The 18,058-nt window shown below is 29.0% G+C and overlaps 1 protein-coding gene across 4 annotated transcripts in view; it reads left to right on the top strand.

Moving 5' to 3' along the window:
* The window catches only part of LOC127288403 (POU domain, class 6, transcription factor 1), a 164,741-nt gene that overhangs the window by 127,476 nt on the left and 19,207 nt on the right, over window positions 1-18,058 (top strand). For all 4 annotated transcript variants that reach the window (XM_051315817.1, XM_051315819.1, XM_051315816.1 and 1 more), the window contains exon 3: window positions 17,872-18,034. In XM_051315817.1, the coding sequence (XP_051171774.1) occupies window positions 17,872-18,034 (163 nt within the window). The remainder of the gene's footprint in view (window positions 1-17,871; window positions 18,035-18,058) is intronic.

Here is an 18,058-nt window from a genome sequence, read left to right on the forward strand (position 1 = left end):
TCGTATTACATGAATTTTTAATTTTCGAATTAAAATTCAACAGATTTACTTTTTATACGAATTATTTTGTAAAAAAATTTTTAAGCTACCAAATTTTTAGTTTGCAGAATTTTTATTTTAGCCATTTTCTTTGCAATAACCTTTTATTTAAATGAATTTCAATTTATTCACCTGTCTTCCAAAAATTGATTTAAAATAATACAATATAATTTCAATTTAATTTTAATTTAACAGAATTTTTTTTTAAGACGCCGAATTTTCATTTGTCCGAAATTAAAAATAACCAAACAAACGGCAGAAAGATTTCGGCGCAATTTTTAAAATTCACAATTTTTTTTTTGACAATTTCTGATTGGTCAATTTTTGAAAATCGTACAAAAATCTTTGTGATTGTTTTTTCGGTCATTTATAATTTCAGATAAATAAAAATTCTGTAGAATAAAAATTCGATATATAAAAATTTGGTTTAAAATTCCTTTAGAAAGAAATTCCGTTAAATTCTAATTCGAAAAATGAAAATTCTATTAAAAAGTAATTATAATAATAGAATTCATTTTTTTAAACAATTTTTTACTTTATTTTAATCCACTTTCAATATTAAAATAAACATAATTTGTGATTTATTTATAAAAAAAAATTTATTTCTTCCTATTTTTAACTAATTGTTACAAATTTTTTTGTTCTCCAAATGAATTCAAATTCTTCAAGATTTAATTATCCTTTTCAACGATTTTAACAATGAATATTGGAATTATATAAAAAAAAATGTCCTGTAAAATCTATTCAATTTCGTACTTTTGCAAAATTTGTCTGATATATAAAAATGTTGAAATACAATTTTCCTTTCCTTTTCGAAGCAGGACAAAAACAGTTTACGAAAGCACGATTTGTCTATTACGCTTGGATAATGGGGTTTTTTTTTTAACGAATGGATTGTAAGCCTCCAGGGAAAAGTTTTTGCTATATATATATATATGTTGTTTGTTTCGGGGTAAAAAAAAGAAATTTACAAATGGACAGAGTGCTTCTCTTGCTCATTTTTTTTTTTTTAATTTTTTTTTTTTTTTTAGAAGTATCTCTCTCGTCCACTTAGAGCTCATAATAAAGTAATCACAGATGATATATGGGAATATATCGAGGTCGTGTATATATGTATGTATACTGTACTTGGTATCAATTAATTTGAATTCGCATAGCACTCGGCGCGCGTCAGTGTCAGTGGTTCTCTCTGAGGCCACTAGGGGGTTATTTCCGGTTGTTTCTCCCCCCCCCTTCTCCTGCCTTTGGTTTTGTTGCCACTGGTTATATCGGTTGGCGGGACGTTTTTGAAATGCTATTTTCATTGAACCGATAGAGGCTGAGCGACGCTGCGATATTTTTTAATTAATCGAATTATTGAACTGTATCGCAATTGAATTGAATTAAGTGCCGGGTAAGCTAGCTGTGTAAGCTGGAAGCGAGCAATTTTCTGTCATTATCAAGAGGGCGCATTCTCGTACGTCGTTTCATGTGTCTCTCATTTCATTGCGAAATTTTCTAAAGGTTGAAACTAGTTCTCTCAGTGTTTCAAATTTTTTAGTTACTTTATTTTTTTTTAATAAAGCAGTCATTTTTTAGGGACAAAATTTTTTATTAAGAAAATTTTAAAAATTTGTTTCTTAAAATATTTTTTCAAATTTTATGACTCATTTTGGGCAAAAGAACAAATGTCGCGTGTTGTAAATTTCAAATGACAAAGTTAGAGTCTATTGTGTATATAATGAAATGTAGCTTAATATACTGTATGCATAATAAATATTTTAATTATACATTAACGGGGTAAATGATGAAACAAGTAATATAACTGCAATTGAACGATACTTGGAAAATTATGAATATGTCATAATTATATAAGTATGCACATAAATTCTACGAGTTGTATGTAGTGGTAAACTAAAAAAAAAAATTATACTTTTACTAATTTTTTTTTCTTTTCACAATTTAGTATTTATTATTCCTTTTTTTAAGAATTAGTAAAAATTTTAGTGACAGCTTTTAAATTAGTTAAATTTTACTTAAAAAGCAAGAAGTCTCTCTCTAAATCTGAATTAGTAAAAATGTTTACTAATTTGAATTAGTGACTCACTTTTTGCTTCTGAATTAGTAAAATTTTACTAACAATTAGTAAAATTTTACTAACAATTAGTAACTTTTACTAAAAATTAGTAAAATTTAACTAATTCCAAAGAAAAAAGTGAGTCACTAATTTAAATTAGTAAACATTTGTACTAATTCAAATTTAGAGAGGAAATTTTTACAAATTCAGATTTATTTAAAATTTTTTCCATTTTTTTTTTTTTAGAAAATTAGTTCACCCTTTAGAATTGAGTTGAAAATTTTAATGAACAATTTCATTCTATATTTATATTCGTGGAGGAAAATTAAACAATAAGACATTTAAAATTCTAAAATGGATCTCGAATTAATGTAACCCTGTTGAACTTTTCGATCTCTCGACCCTATCCCACTTTACTTTTGGAAACTGTGCGCATCCACGTGGTTCGACTAATTACCTATCCTCTTGCACACGAAAGTGTATTTTCCCTCTTTCTCTCTCTCCCTCTGTTTTTCTCTCGTTTCAGTGTGAAATAGTTATACACGTGTATAGTGTTCCACGCTACACTGAACTGTCGATATATAGGAAGGCATGATACGAGTGCATGCAGATAAGTATTAGTTTGTGAGTGTATATATATTGGTATCGAGCACATAGAAACCCTCGTCGAAGTATTCCCAATGCGTTGCTACTTGACGTATTTCAATTAACCTTATTGCCGTGGGTAGTTTCGGGCCGCCAAAATGTCAAACAAGCACGCCGATATTACGAGAACGTATGCTAACCATACAGGGTGTCGTTGTCAACTAAACGGCTATGCCTATTGTTTCCTCTCTCATACTCCCTTCACTTCCTCTCTCTCTCTCCCTTCCCCCCCGAAAATTTCCCTCCATTTCTACTGCCTAACTAGACGTTATGTTCATAACCCACCAATCCTAGAGAGATGACGAGCTTTCAAGCTCGACTCTAATCGTGACATTGTAACGAGACCCCAACAAAAAGCTTTTCGAACAGACGAGAATTGTTTAGCTTTAATCATGCGGCACATATGCCATAATCATATATATTCGTATATATATATACATACATTTCTTTCTCACCCTCGAAATTTTCCTAATTTAAAGCAATGACACGTGAATTTTCTGTTTGGTCAATTTTTTCGGTTATCAATTTTTATTCTTTTTTTTTCTATTTTTATTGTGGAGATCTCATTTTTTTAAATTAAATATACTCTTTTTTAAGAGAAAATTTTAATTGATTTAAATTAGTGACTTCTGCTTTTAAATTAGTTAAATTTTACCAATTTGGTAGTCAATTTTTTTTTATACTCTCTAAATCTGAATTAGTAAAAAAGTTTACTAATTTGAATCAGGAATTCACTTTTTGCTTCTTAATTAGTAAAATTTTACTAATTATTAGTAACTTTTACTAATAATTAGTCAAATTTAACTAATTCTAGAGCAAAAATTGAGACACTAATTTAAATTAGTTTTTACTAACTCAAATTTCGAGATTACTATTAGTTAAATTTTACTAATTTAAAAGCGAGAATTGAGTCACTAATTTAAATTCGGTTCTATTAATTCAAATTTCGAGAGTAGATACGGTTCATTCATGTTACGGGAATATTTCCTTGGAATATTCAAAACATTTCTTTGGAATATTCCACCGATATTATTCTCTAAATCTAAATTAGTAAAAACTAATTTAAATTAGTGACTCGCTTTTTTCTTCTGAATTAGTAAAATTTTACTGATTATTAATAACTTTTACTAAAAATTAGTAAAATTTTACTAATTATTAGTAACTTTTACTAACAATTAGTAAAATTTTACTAGTTTTAAAGCAAAAAGTGAGTCACTAATTTAAATTAGTAAACGTTTTTACTAATTCAGATTTAGAGAGTAGGGGAAAATGAAAGTGTCTGACCATTGAAGCGTCTCTGAAGAATATTCCAGGAATATTAAAGGAATTCACCATTGGAATATTGAAGGAATACTCCATTGAAATATTGAAGGAATACTCTATTGGAACATTGGAACTCCAATGGAATATTTCCTCAATGATCCAATGGAAAATTCCAAAAATGTTTCAATGGGATATTCCCTCAATGATCCAATGGAATATTCCCAAAATGTTTCAATGGGATATTCCTTCAATGATTTAATGGAATATTTCCTCAATATTCCAGTAAAAAATATTTCTAAAACATTCCTCAGGAACGTTGCAAAGATCAAAATATTTTCATAATTCTGGAATATGGATGAAATATTTCAAAGGAATGTTCAGAACGTTCCAATGAAATATTTTTGGAACATGAATGAAATATTCCTTATTATTTAATATAGAGACACAGACAAGAATGGAAAAACGAATAAAGAAACTTTTACTACTTTACTCTCTAAATCTGCATTAGTAAAAATGTTTTCTAATTTGAATTAGTAACGCACTTTTTACTTCTGAATTAGTAAAATTTTACTATCTATTAATAACTTTTACTAACAATTATTAAAATTATATTAATTGAGAAGCAAAAACTGAGTCACTTATTCTAATTAGTAAACTTTATTACTAATTCAGATTTAGAGAGTAAAAACCTTAACTGTCGGCAGTTTCAGCGCATTTCTGGCAATTTTTACTCAAGAAATAGTAAAATTTACTATTTCCGGAAAAATTTTAACTACTTCCTGAGTAATTTTTACTTTTTCAGTATTCAATTTTACTATTTTCGAAGTAAATTTCACTACTTCCGGAGTAATTTTTACTATTTCAGAATTAAATTTTACTATTTTCGAAGTGAATTTCACTACTTCCGGAGTAATTTTTACTATTTCATAATTAACTTTTACTATTTTCGGAGTAAATTTCACTACTTCCGGAGTAATTTTTACTATTTCAGAATTAAATTGTACTATTTCCGGAATAATTTTTACTATTTCAGTATTCAATTTTACTATTTTCGGAGTAAATTTCACTACTTCCGGAGTAATTTTTACTATTTCAGAATTAAATTTTACTATTTCCGGAATAATTTTTACTATTTCAGTATTCAATTTTACTATTTTCGGAGTATACTTTACTATTTCTGGAGTAAAAAAATGTTCTCGCTATCTACAGGATATCACGTGTTATCTACAAACTACAGTTGTAGTCTCCACAAAATAGCATATTTTGGAAAATACACAAATCGGATTTGTGAACAAAACAAATTTTTTTGACGCCCGCAAAATTTTTTTTTGCAAAAAATACAGATTGTATTGTAATTTTCCCAAACCTGTTGAAAACAGGTATTTTCTTTGTTTACAGCAGTTTTTTTTACAATTTGTCTATTTTAAAATTAGAATTGTGATTGCCACAATAAATTTTGTTCCATGTTGTAAAATTTAATACTTTTTTAAACTATTTTTTTTTTAAATATACATAGCTCCTCAGAGATTAGAATACGAAAATGCAATTTTTTTTCCAGTTAAATGAAAAATTAAAAGTGAATTCAAAAAAAGGGTTTCTTTGACAAAAACTGTCGTGTTTCCCTGACGGCTTATTTAGTCTCTCTCTCTCTCTCTCCCTCTTTCTCTTCCTCTCTTTCCAAAAGTCCAGAATGATTCGAAACGGAGACGCGATTTGGAGCGGCATGGCAGTGTGTACAGGCACAGAAGGACGGTCTAACCAAAACTTAATTGAATCCCAGTCCGAATGTATAATATGTAGACTGCCTGCATAATGTCGTGAGGCTAGCAGGGGTGCTCACAATATAATACACACGAATCTCGAGGAAAATTCCCAACAAACCTTGAGGAGAATTTATACATACACACATATATATATATATATACATATGCAAGAAATGAAGCTATAGGAGAATCGACAGAAATTAGGAGAACCTCTGCCAGAATTAGATATACAATAATGTAAGCAGAGCTCCGTTGTGGTGTAAGGGTTGGCGGGTAAGGTCATGTATATTCATACATTGGTCGACTCCCTCCCCTCCCCCTTCTTTCTCTTCAAATCCTTCTCTCCCTCCCCCGATTCTCTTTAGCTCGAAAACTCTCCTTTTGCGTTATCGCGCGTCCTCCTTTCACAAAACCCTTAGAGTAGACCCGACACTAAACAAGAGGGTTGAAAATAGATTTATGCCTCGTTTCCAGACTTTATGACTTGTGTGTGTATGAGTGTGTGCCTATAAAAATTTTATCGGCTGCTTCTTGAACGCGCGCGCGGTTTAATACGAATAGCGAATCGCGGATTCAAAACGCGCGCGACGAGGAATTAAAGGCTCAAAATTATTACTCCCAGCTCTTCTGCTTCATTAACCACTCACTATATATATATATATATATATACATTTATATGTACTCCATTACAATTTGAAAAAGGAGATATGACAGTTTAATTTACGATTGAATATAGATTGAGCATTATAACTGTGCGCTTATTAATATCTTCAAAACTTGCTTCAAATATAATTGCAAACATTAAAATTTGTTTTGGAAAAAAAATATATATATATATTTGTTTTTTTTACCCTCCGGGCTATTTAATATTCTCGAATAAAGAGAATAACGGATTTTTACACTTTTTTCGAATGAATGAAAAATAATTATATATTATTTTAATATTTAATGATGAAAATAATTTGTATTTTAAATTTGATTATAACTAATGTTGATATTATTTCAATAAGTTTGAAAAAAAAGAGAAAAAATTAAAAAAAATATATCGAAAAATATAATGAAGGATCCATTTACAAGTAAGATTGCGTCACGACTTCATTACCCGTGATTTTATCACGAGCGATGCCACGCATTCTTAATGAGCGATGGTCATTCATTTTAATATCCATTAAATGCAAATCCCACGACACAAACGTTTATTCGTATTTCGAATTATTCTACAGTGAGGAGTCGTCGGTAATTAAGTTTTCCGAGGGTTGAGAATTGAGTTCGCGCATCACTAAAGGGATCATATGGACCTTCTTTGACTTTAAAATCTCATATATGTAAAAAAATATATATATATACGATTCTCCGCGTGGCGCACAATTTGGTATACACTGAGACTTTTTATTTTAAAAATAAATGTAGCACCTCAAAATTTATTGTAATTTTTAAATTAAAAAAATTACTGTATCATTTTTTTTATACTCTCTAAATCTGAATTAGTAAAAAACTTTACTAATTTAAATTAGTGACTCTCACTTTTTGCTTTAGAATTAGTTAAATTTTACTAATTATTAGTAACTTTTTCTAACAATTAGTCAAATTTAACTAATTCTAAAGCAAAAATTGAGACATTAATTTAAATTAGTTTTTACTAACTCAAATTTTTATTCTTTTTTTCTATTTTTATTGTTGGGATCTCAGTTTTTTAATTAAATATACTCTTTTTTTAAATGAGAATTTTAATTGATTTAAATTAGTGACTTCTGCTTTTAAATTAGTTAAATTTTACCAATTTGGTAGTAAATTTTTTTTTTATACTCTTTAAATCTAAATTAGTAAAAAAGTTTACTAATATGAATTAGTGACTCACTTTTTGCTTCTCAATTAGTAAAATTTTACTAATTATTAGTAACTTTTTCTAACAATTAGTCAAATTTAAATTTATAATTTAATTTTACTCTCTAAATCTAAATTAGTAAAAAATGTTTACTAATTTGAATTAGTGACTTACTTTTTGCTTCTGAATTAGTAAATTTTTACTAATTATTCGTAACTTTTACTAACAATTAGTAAAATTTTACTAATTTTAAACCAAAAAGTGAGTCACTAATTTAAATTAGTTTTTACTAATTTAGATTTCGAGAGTATACTTTATTCTATAGAATTTATTTTCTCTAAAATTAGTTGTGCACAATTTTTTTTTTTTTGAAATGTATAAAATTTATTTGCGAACGATTTGCACCGCCTTGTTTTGTAAATAGAGCAAAAGTGAATTTAAAAAGAAAATAATGCATTCGCGTGCGTGTAGTGTAATTATATTCAATTTGTCGAGGGAAACTGGTTGGAAAGTGTCAATGGAGAACCAAAAGGTGTTTATAAGGGCGTGTATATTAAAAGGACGCGAAAGAGATTTATAAATGAAATTGGACTGATATAACTGCGATCAGGTTTTCTTCAAAGTGTATATACATATATAGAGAAAGAGAAAGAGAAAGAGAGAGAGAGAGAGAATATTCACCTATACGTACTATAACGTATCTACCGTGACCGATTTATCGTAACGGTCGGGTAAGCGGGTAGACAGACCCCCATCAAGCCCCCAGCGGGGTAAATTAACAACAGACAAGCCACTTGAAACATTACCGAGCCTTTCCTATGTGCACCAAGGCGGGCTGCCGGGTTAGCTGTTACCTTACTCAACATAAATTAGGACCGATAGAAAGGGTAGATTGTAGAGAATGTTGAGTATATAACCGCCTAAGAGCCACTCCGCGAAAGGAGGTAAAAGAGGAGGGGAGGGGGGGGGGTGATATTTAGAGCGTGCCAACTTCACGACTTATTTCCAATCCCACGAATCACGCAAATTTCATTCTACATGTATAATCCAAATACAACAAAATGGTCATTTCGTCAAATTCTAATAATTATTAGTTTAAACAAAAATTAACCAAAAAAAATTTTATATCCTTTTGTTTTGTTATATGTTAAAAATAGTGATTCTCCGTTCAGTAAAAATAGTTTTTTGATCTGAATTTATGTAGCTAAAAAATTGCTTAAAAAAAATTTTAATAGAATTTCTACATTCTACACTCTAAATCTGAATTAGTGAAAATGTTTACTAATTTGAATTAGTGACTCACTTTTTGCTTCTAAATTAGTTAAATTTTACTAATTGTTAGTAAAATTTTATTAATTCAGAAGCAAAAAGTGAGTCACTAATTTTACTAATTCAGATTTAGAGAGTAACTAATTATTTTGTTTATCTGTTTAATTAGTTACTTTACTAATTAAATAGTTAGGCTGACTAACTAAATGGGAACAGTAACTAATATAAATTAGCAAAAATACTCTTACTAACGAAATGGTACTCGGAACCAACCGTTTCTCTCAGTGTAAATGAGTATCTTATATATAAAATATAATTCTACTCTCTAAATCTGAATTTATAGTTTTCTACTAATGAAAGAGTGAGTATTCGTTTACCAATTGAATTAGTAACAGTTTTGACTATTTTTTAGTAAAAAAAACTACTAATTGCTAGTAGAAAACTACTAATTCATGGAGTACATCGGCTTACTAATTTGAAATAGTAAAAAATACGATTTACTCCATGAATTAGTAGTTTTCTACTAGCAATTAGTAGTTTTCTACTAAAAATTAGTCAAAACTGTTACTAATTCAATTTGTAAACATTCGTTTACCAATTAGTAGAAAAACTGATTAATTAGTAGAAAACTACTAATTCAGATTTAAAGAGTCCAAAATATATTTTTAATTTTTTTACCAAATTATAGGAGAATTTTGCAACTTTTATTACACGAAAAAAACCACAACTCCAATACTAGAATAGACAAATTGTAAAAACTGTGCTGTACTTTCTAAATCTGAATTAGTAGATTTTCTACAAATGAAAGAGTGCGGATTCGTTTACCAATTGAATTAGTAACAGTTTTGACTCTTTTTTAGTAGAAAACTACTAATTCATGGAGTAAATCGTATCTTTTACTATTTTAAATTAGTAAGCCGATGTACTCCATGAATTAGTAGTTTTCTACTAGCAATTAGTAGTTTTTTACTAAAAATTAGTAAAAACTGTTACTAATGCAATTTGTAAACATTCGTTTACCAATTAGTAGTAAAACTGATTAATTAGTAGAAAACTACTAATTCAGATTTAGAGAGTACAAAATATATTTTTTATTACCAAAGTATAGGAGAATTTTACAACTTTTATTACACGAAAAAAGCCACAACTCCAATTCTAGAATAGACAAATTGTAAAAACTGTGCTGTACTTTCTAAATCTGAATTAGTAGATTTTCTACTAATGAAAGAGTGCGGATTCGTTTACCAATTGAATTAGTAACAGTTTTGACTCTTTTTTAGTAGTAAACTACTAATTGCTAGTAGAAAACTACTAATTCATGAAGTAAATCGTATTTTTTACGATTTTAAATTAGTAAGCCGATTTACTCCATGAATTAGTAGTTTTCTACTAAAAAAGAGTCAAAACTGTTACTAATTCAATTGGTAAACGAATCCGTACTCTTTCATTAGTAGAAAACTGATTGAGATTTAGAGAGTAAACAAAGAAAATAGTGTTTCCAACAGGTTTAGGAAGATTACAAAATTTTTTTCACAAAAAAAATTAGTGTGCGCCAAAAAATTTTTTGTCTACAAGTCGAATTTGTGTATTTCCCAAAATCAAGCTGTTTTGTGGATACTATACAACTGCAATTTGTAAATAACACATGAAATCATGTAGATAATACAAGAAATTTTTTTTCCTCATAAAAATCATTGATTAATTATTATATTGACAGAAAAAAATAATTACTTCAATTGTAAAAAGAGAGAAGTAAATTAAAAAATAAAATTAATTCCTCTTTTTTTTCGATTGAAAGTATAATCCCCATTTTAATAATAATAATATATATATATATATATAATATAAGATTTTATATTAAAGAGGGTGCATAAGCGGGTTGTAGCTCAGGCAATTTCGATGCTCTCACCAAAACCAAGAGCGAATGAAACGAGCGTAAGCATATGAACGCGAAACGAACCCTTTTCCGCGTATCCTCGCACCCTTTCGGGGCGCGCATCCCATGGTTCGGATGGGAACATTAATATCGCGAAATGAAGCTCATTTGCATATAAATAAGGTTGAGGATGGGTGGCAGGGGGTGAGAGGGAGAGAGAGAGAGAGAAGGATTCTATGGGAGACAGTGTATAGGATGAACTAACCCTCCTACTTCAACCCCCCCCCCCGCCTCACGAATACCGAGCTAGGAACCCCACCCTGAACTAATTACACTTACAGACAAAGCGAACCCTGAGTCGAGGGACGGTCAGTTCTCTACTACTGATAACACTGGTTTGCAATGACCACGTGATAATTGCGACCCACTGCTATGTATAATGTTGGCAAGATTCCGGCCTGTTGGAAATTCATTGTTTCCTCAATGATTAGATTTAAATTCTCACTAGATATTCATTTTTTTTCCCCTCGAGTGCAAATATTAGTTCAAGGTGAATAGAAAAAAAAAATTTTTTTTAATTCTTTTAATTTACTTACAACAAAATAAATTTACTTTTTTATCATTTTTTAATTCCCACTTGGAAAGATTTCCCGGAAAGTGAACCCCTGGAGATTCTATCAGAATTCCGCCGGAACTTCCAACGTAATTCCGTCGGAATTCCATCGGAGTTTTAAAGAATTTTCAATGGGATTCCGACGGAATTAGGATTCTAAAAATTTTGAAAAAAAAAATTAATCGGAATTTCGGCGGAATCCCATTGGAAATTCTTTGGAACTCCGATGGAATTCCGACGGAATTACGTTGGATGTTCCGGCGGAATTCTAATAGAACCTCCAGGGGGTCGATTACGTAACTTTCCCACTTCATACATCCCACTTCCCACATTTTACATCCCACTTCCCACATTTTACATCCCACTTCCCACATCTCACTTCCCACATTTTACATCCCACATCCTACATTTTACATCCCACATCTCACTTCCCACATTTTACATCCCACTTCCCACATTTTACATCTCACTTCCCACATTTTACATACCACTTCCCACATCCAACATCTCACTTCCTACATCTCACTTCCCACATCCCATTTCCCACATCTCACTTCCCACATTTTACATCCCACTTCTCACTTCCCACATTTTACATACCACTTCCCACATCCAACATCTTGTGGGAAATGGGAGAGATGTGAGAAGTGGGATATAAAAGGTGGGAAGCGTGATAAGAATAGTGTAATGTACAATGTGAGATGTGAAGTGTGAAAAGTGAAATGTGAGAAGTGGGATGTGAAATGTGGGAAGTGAGATGTGGAATGTGAAATATGGGAAGTGGAATGTGGGAAGTGGGATGTGGGATGTGGTATGTGAAAGATGGGAAGTGGGATGTGGGATATGAAATATGGGAAGTGAGAAGTGGGATGTGAAATATGGGAAGTGGGATATGAAATATGGGAAGTGAGATGTGAAATGTGGGAAGTGGGGTGTGCAATATGGGAAGTGGGATATGAAATATGGGAAGTGAGATGTGAAATATAGGATGTGGGAAGTGAGATGTGGAATGTAAAATGTGGGAAGTGGGAAAGTTACGTAATCGACCCCCAGGGGTCACTTTCCGGGGAATCTTTCCAAGTGGGTTTAAATAAATATTTACATATTATTATTATTATTATTATTATTCCATCGTACAGAAGTATTATTATTATTTTAATTTTTACTTATAATTTAATAAATATAATTTACAAAAAGAGTAGGGGACTTTTTTTTTGTACGAATGAATAATTAGTTAATGAATTTACACTTGTATTATTCATTTGGCTCTCTATATATATAGAAGAAAAAATAAACAATTATTTAATCTTCACTAATACAATGTTTAAAAAAAAAAAACTAATTTCATTAAAAGAAATAACTTGTTTAAATTGAATATCAGTCCACTTAACTGGAAGAAATAAAATTTTAAATTAACGAGTCCAACCTGATTCGTTTTAAACACATACACACATAAATACACGCACTTATTCTGTGGAAAAAAATTATTTTTTTTTTTTTAAATTAAAATATTTATCAATTTGGTCGGAAGAAATGTATGTTTTTATATATTATTTGTAGAAAATAAAAATAAATAAACATTATTTAAAATGCATATGTATTTCTTTTATTAAAAGAAATTTTGTTTAGAGAAAATATTTTTAAATTTCATTTAAGGTCATAAAAAAAATTATTTACTATACAAAATATAATATATTATAAAAATTGTAATTAAATTTTCTCTTTGCAAAACAAAATTGCAAATAAGTATATAATTTTATACTTGCAATTAGTAATTCAAGTTTTGATGATAAAAAAAAAAATCAGAAAGGATAAAAATATTTTTTTTTTTTTGTTCGTACGCATCTGGACAGATAAGGATAAATAGAGCTATAAAAATGAAAACGTACGAATGATAATCTCCTCAGGAATACTTTATATGGCGCGATTTCGACGTACCCGTGCATCGTCCACGGTCTGCGCTTTTATCTAAGCTTTTATTGCCTCAACGAATCCCGATGTGTCGGAACGAATTAGCTTGTTTATATTCTGAATACAATGTGCTTGTTTACAATCTTCTTCGCTTAGCAAAATAGGCGTCTGCAATCGTTTCTCATTCTGTCATAAAAATAATTTTTTCAAATCTCACTTTTCAGATCAAAAAAAAAAAACTGTCTTGTAATATGTTTATATATAATGAAACTCCAATTCCAATTAACTTTTCTTTCAGCCTGAAAATAATGAGCAACAAGAGGCAATAAAATTAGACAAATAATTAAAAGCACACAAGTACCTCAATTCATTAAAGACCCTGTGCTATACAAATTATTATGATAATGAGTATTTACAATTTTTTAAAAATCCGCAAATTTTGTACTTGAAAAAAAATGTTGTTAATATTAACATAATTTTAATATTCGTAAATTAATTTTTTTAAAAACCATTTTTCTTTACTAGAAATGAGTTATTATAATTTAATTAATTATAATTATTATTATCATTTGTATCAAAATTATATTTGAATTAGAGTGAATATATTATTTAAACTCTTTTTTTTTCTGTCCAATTGAGAATAAATTTGAAAATTTTAATCAGTAAATTTAACAATGATAAATTTTATATAACTAACAACTTGTTTAACTTGAGTATAATTACAATGTGATTTTGAAAATTTACAAATAGAACTGGTATTTCGTAATAACCCAGATCAATTTCATAATTGAATCAAGCGTTATGCATCAGTATATTTACAACTGACCAACGTTCATTTATTTATTCATTCATAACATTTTTCATCGCAATATCAGAGGCAAACATTGTTATTGACATTGGAATTTATATGAACAATCGGAATGAGGCAAAAAAAATACTTTTAATGAAAATAATGCTTCAATATTTTAATTTATAATGAAAAATATAAAAAAAATATATTAGGGATCAAGAAAATTTATACTATATTCTAAAACAAACAAAAGAAATTAAAAAAAAAAGAATTCTGAATTTTACGAAAAATTTTAATAATGGTTATTGTAAAATTGGCAGTAAACATAAACGATGACGACCCAAATCTAAAAATGATATTGTAACTGAAAGGGAATGAGTTAATGGTACACCAGAGGGGGGAGGGGTGAAAGAAGTACGTAGATTATCGTATATAAAAAAAATGCGTAGATATACATTTATATCAGGCTATATTCTGAGCCATTAGTCCAAAAATTCAAAAACGCGTGCACTTCTATCGTTTATTAAGCGCAAACAGATATTAATGTATTTTTACACGCGCGTCGTTTTGTTTTTTTGTGTTTTTTTTTTTTTTTTTTTTTTTTTTGAAGGGGGGAGGGAGTTTCAGGGCGCATATCGGTTGCTAGTGGCGGCAACGATTCGAGGCCGAAGCGCCAAATCCAATTACTTTTATTCGGACGAAATGAGTGCAGTAAGTCATTAATACTAATCAATGGACGGAACCCAAAGCAACGAGAGCAAAAACCCTCCACATATATGCGCGCGAGTTATAACTCAACGGCGGGGGTTAAATGACTTTATTGCAAAAAACTTGCGTTTTTGCGCGATCGCCAAACGAGAATATCGCAATGCTAAAAAAAAATGTGCCCAAGTCGATAAGCAATGTTTATTTCTATATTTTCGAATCTGTACTTTTCTTCCTTTTTTATTAGTCGTCCCTCCTTTTTTTTTTTTGGTAAATGTGAATTTTAACTCTTTTTTTTTTTTGGTTACCAATTTTTCCTAACTTAGAGATAAAAGGTGATAATTTATTTCTTAAATTTTTTTCCTGATAATGTTATTTATTATTTGTTTTGGAAAATTTTTGTCTGGCTAAAATTTTCTTGTACTCTCTAAATCTGAATTAGTAAAAATGATTACTAATTTAAATTAGTTTTTTGTTTTAGAATTTACTACTGTTATGAAAATTAGGATTTGAAAAAATTTTGTCTGACTAAAATTATGTTTTACTACTTTTTCAATAAATTATAATTTGGAAAAAATTTGTCTGACCAATACTGACGTTTACTACTAATACCAAAACTGGGAAAATTCGTTAGATTTTTGTCTTGTTGAAACTGGCCTTTACTACTAAAATTAAAATTAAGATTCGGAAAAATTTTGTCTGACTAAAATTATGTTTTACTACTTTTTTAACAAATTTGAATTTGGAAAAATTTTGTCTGACTGATACTGACATTTACTACTAATACAAAAACTGGAAAAATTCGTTAGATTTTTGTCTTGTTGAAACTGGCCTTTACTACTAAAATTAAAATTAGGATTTGGAAAAATATTTTCTGGTTGAAACTAACATTTACTACTGAAACAAATACTGATAGAATTTGTTCGCAGAAACTGTTTTTTACTACTTATATCAAAGTTAGCATTCAGTAAAATTTTGTCTGACTAAAATTATGTTTTACTACTTTTTTAACAAATTTGAATTTGGAAAAAATTTGTCTGACTGATACTGACATTTACTACTAATACCAAAACTGGAAAAATTCGTTAGATTTTTGTCTTGTTGAAACTGGCCTTTACTACTAAAATTAAAATTAGGATTCGGAAAAATATTTTCTGGTTGAAACTAACATTTACTACTGAAACAAATACTGAAAGAATTTGTTTGCTGAAACTGTTTTTTACTACTTTTATCAAAGTTAGCATTCAGTAAAATTTTGTCTGACTAAAACTATACGACTTTTTTAAAAATTATAATTCGTAAAAATTTTGTCTGACTGAAACTTACATTTACTACACTCAGAAAAAAGATATGTTTGAACCAAATGTACCATTTTTTTATATTTAACCCAATTTTTAGGTTAGTTCAAACAAAATTTGTTTAATTCAAATAAATATTTATTTGATCTAAATAACTGTTTGGTTTATTTTAAAAAATTTTTTGAACAAAGAAAAAATTTGATTGAGCTAAATAAACATTTGGTTTATGCAACCAAATGTTTGGTTAATTGTATATCAATGCATTTATTTTGTTGATTTAACCAAAATTTGGTTGCTTCAAACGAATTTTTTTCTCAGTGTAATAAATTTTTTTGCCCGACTAAAACTGTCTACGACTACTAATACAAAATTAATAAAAAGTGTAACATCAGAAAAATTGTCTGCCTAAATTTCCTTTTTCTACTAAAAACTAAAATTATCTACTAAAAATATATTAATTTGTAAAAAAATCTAAAACGTTTAGTCTGACTAAAACTGTCTTTACACTACTGATAACCAAAATAGAAGAATTTTAAATTTTCTGTCTCACTAAAATTGTTATTTACTACTCATAAAAATTCGAAAATATAAACATTTTTGTCTGACTACTGAAAAAAAATACTTTTAACTTTTGCGAGTGTTATTAGAAAAATAATTTTTTTTTTTCCTTTTTTTTGAGCGGGGGAGAAATTATTGACATGTTCTCGAGTGAAGAGATAACACATTATTCTCGGCACTTTTATAAGCAAAATCACCGAGGCTCGCGTGTTTCGCTAATCCCCTTGACTGCGGTTGCTATACCGTATGTATATGGGTGAATGCATAGTCTGCCTACCGGGCGTATTTACGAATTTACGCGAAAAAAAATTGAACCGCATTTCTCCGATGGAGGCGATTGTCGTTTGTACCGCGCTTTTTACCTATTTTTTATACGACAAAGCGCCACCACTCTTGTAATCCCCAAATGTCCTGCGATTTCCCCGAAAAATCGCCCTTCAATTTTAATCAACCAACCCCCGCTCCACATGAAAAAAAAGAGGACCACACGAGGTGATTTTTTTTACATTTCTACAAACACATAGTTCGTTACTAGTTTTTTTTTTTTTTTTTTTTGCCCCGTGTTTAATTTATTACCATTTTATTTCTTTGGGAAAAAAAAATATTCTTTTTCACCTGAAACTTTTTTTAATAATTTAAAAATAAATGTATTAAATATTTTTCATTTCTAAACTTTTATTTTATTTCTAATTATTAAAGATTTTCTTTAATATTTAACGATATTACGAGAATATTTAAAAAATAAATTTTTTTTTTAAATTCAAATGAAAAATAAAACCTGCCTTATTTTTTTTTTGCAATTAAATCAGGGCATAAAGCGTCGATAAAAGATAAAATATGCAATTCATTGAAACGTGTTCTTTTTTTCATCTTGACGGGCAAAAATGCAATTTCTATGTGAAATTTTTGTTGGTAAAAATTATTAAATTTCTATCAATGCTCATTCCACTTTTGCCATTTTCGCATTTCAAAATCCGACAATTCCGCCAACGAGTGTCGTAAATGAATATTAATCAATTTTCAACGTTAAATTCAATATTCGCAATAAAAAGGCGACACATACGTTAACCATGCACTCATGTTAATGTTTCGATGCTCGATCGTTTTTTTTTTAGACACGTAAATTAAAGAAAATGAAATTGATAATTATTTTCTCCATTTTTTTTTTCAATATAATCGCAAGATTATATTTTTTTATAAAATTAAAAATTAACTATAAAAAATATTTATAATTTTAACATTTTTCATATTCTGTTCTAGGAGAGTGACAGAAGTAGTAATGGAAGTCCAGAGCCAGCCTCAGTTACTTTACAAGAACATCAAATGATTTTGGAAGGGATGAAAAGGAAAAGACGACGAAGTCCTTCTCCGGAAAATTTGGACCATGTAAAACGTGCAGCTCAAGCTCATCTCAATGGCACAAGTAAATTCATTTTTTTTTTTTGTT

The sequence above is a fragment of the Leptopilina boulardi genome, unplaced genomic scaffold, assembly GCF_019393585.1.
Source record: "Leptopilina boulardi isolate dan_hultmark-lab unplaced genomic scaffold, ZJU_Lbou_2.1 LbouV2_386, whole genome shotgun sequence".
NCBI classification, from domain to species: domain Eukaryota; kingdom Metazoa; phylum Arthropoda; class Insecta; order Hymenoptera; family Figitidae; genus Leptopilina; species Leptopilina boulardi.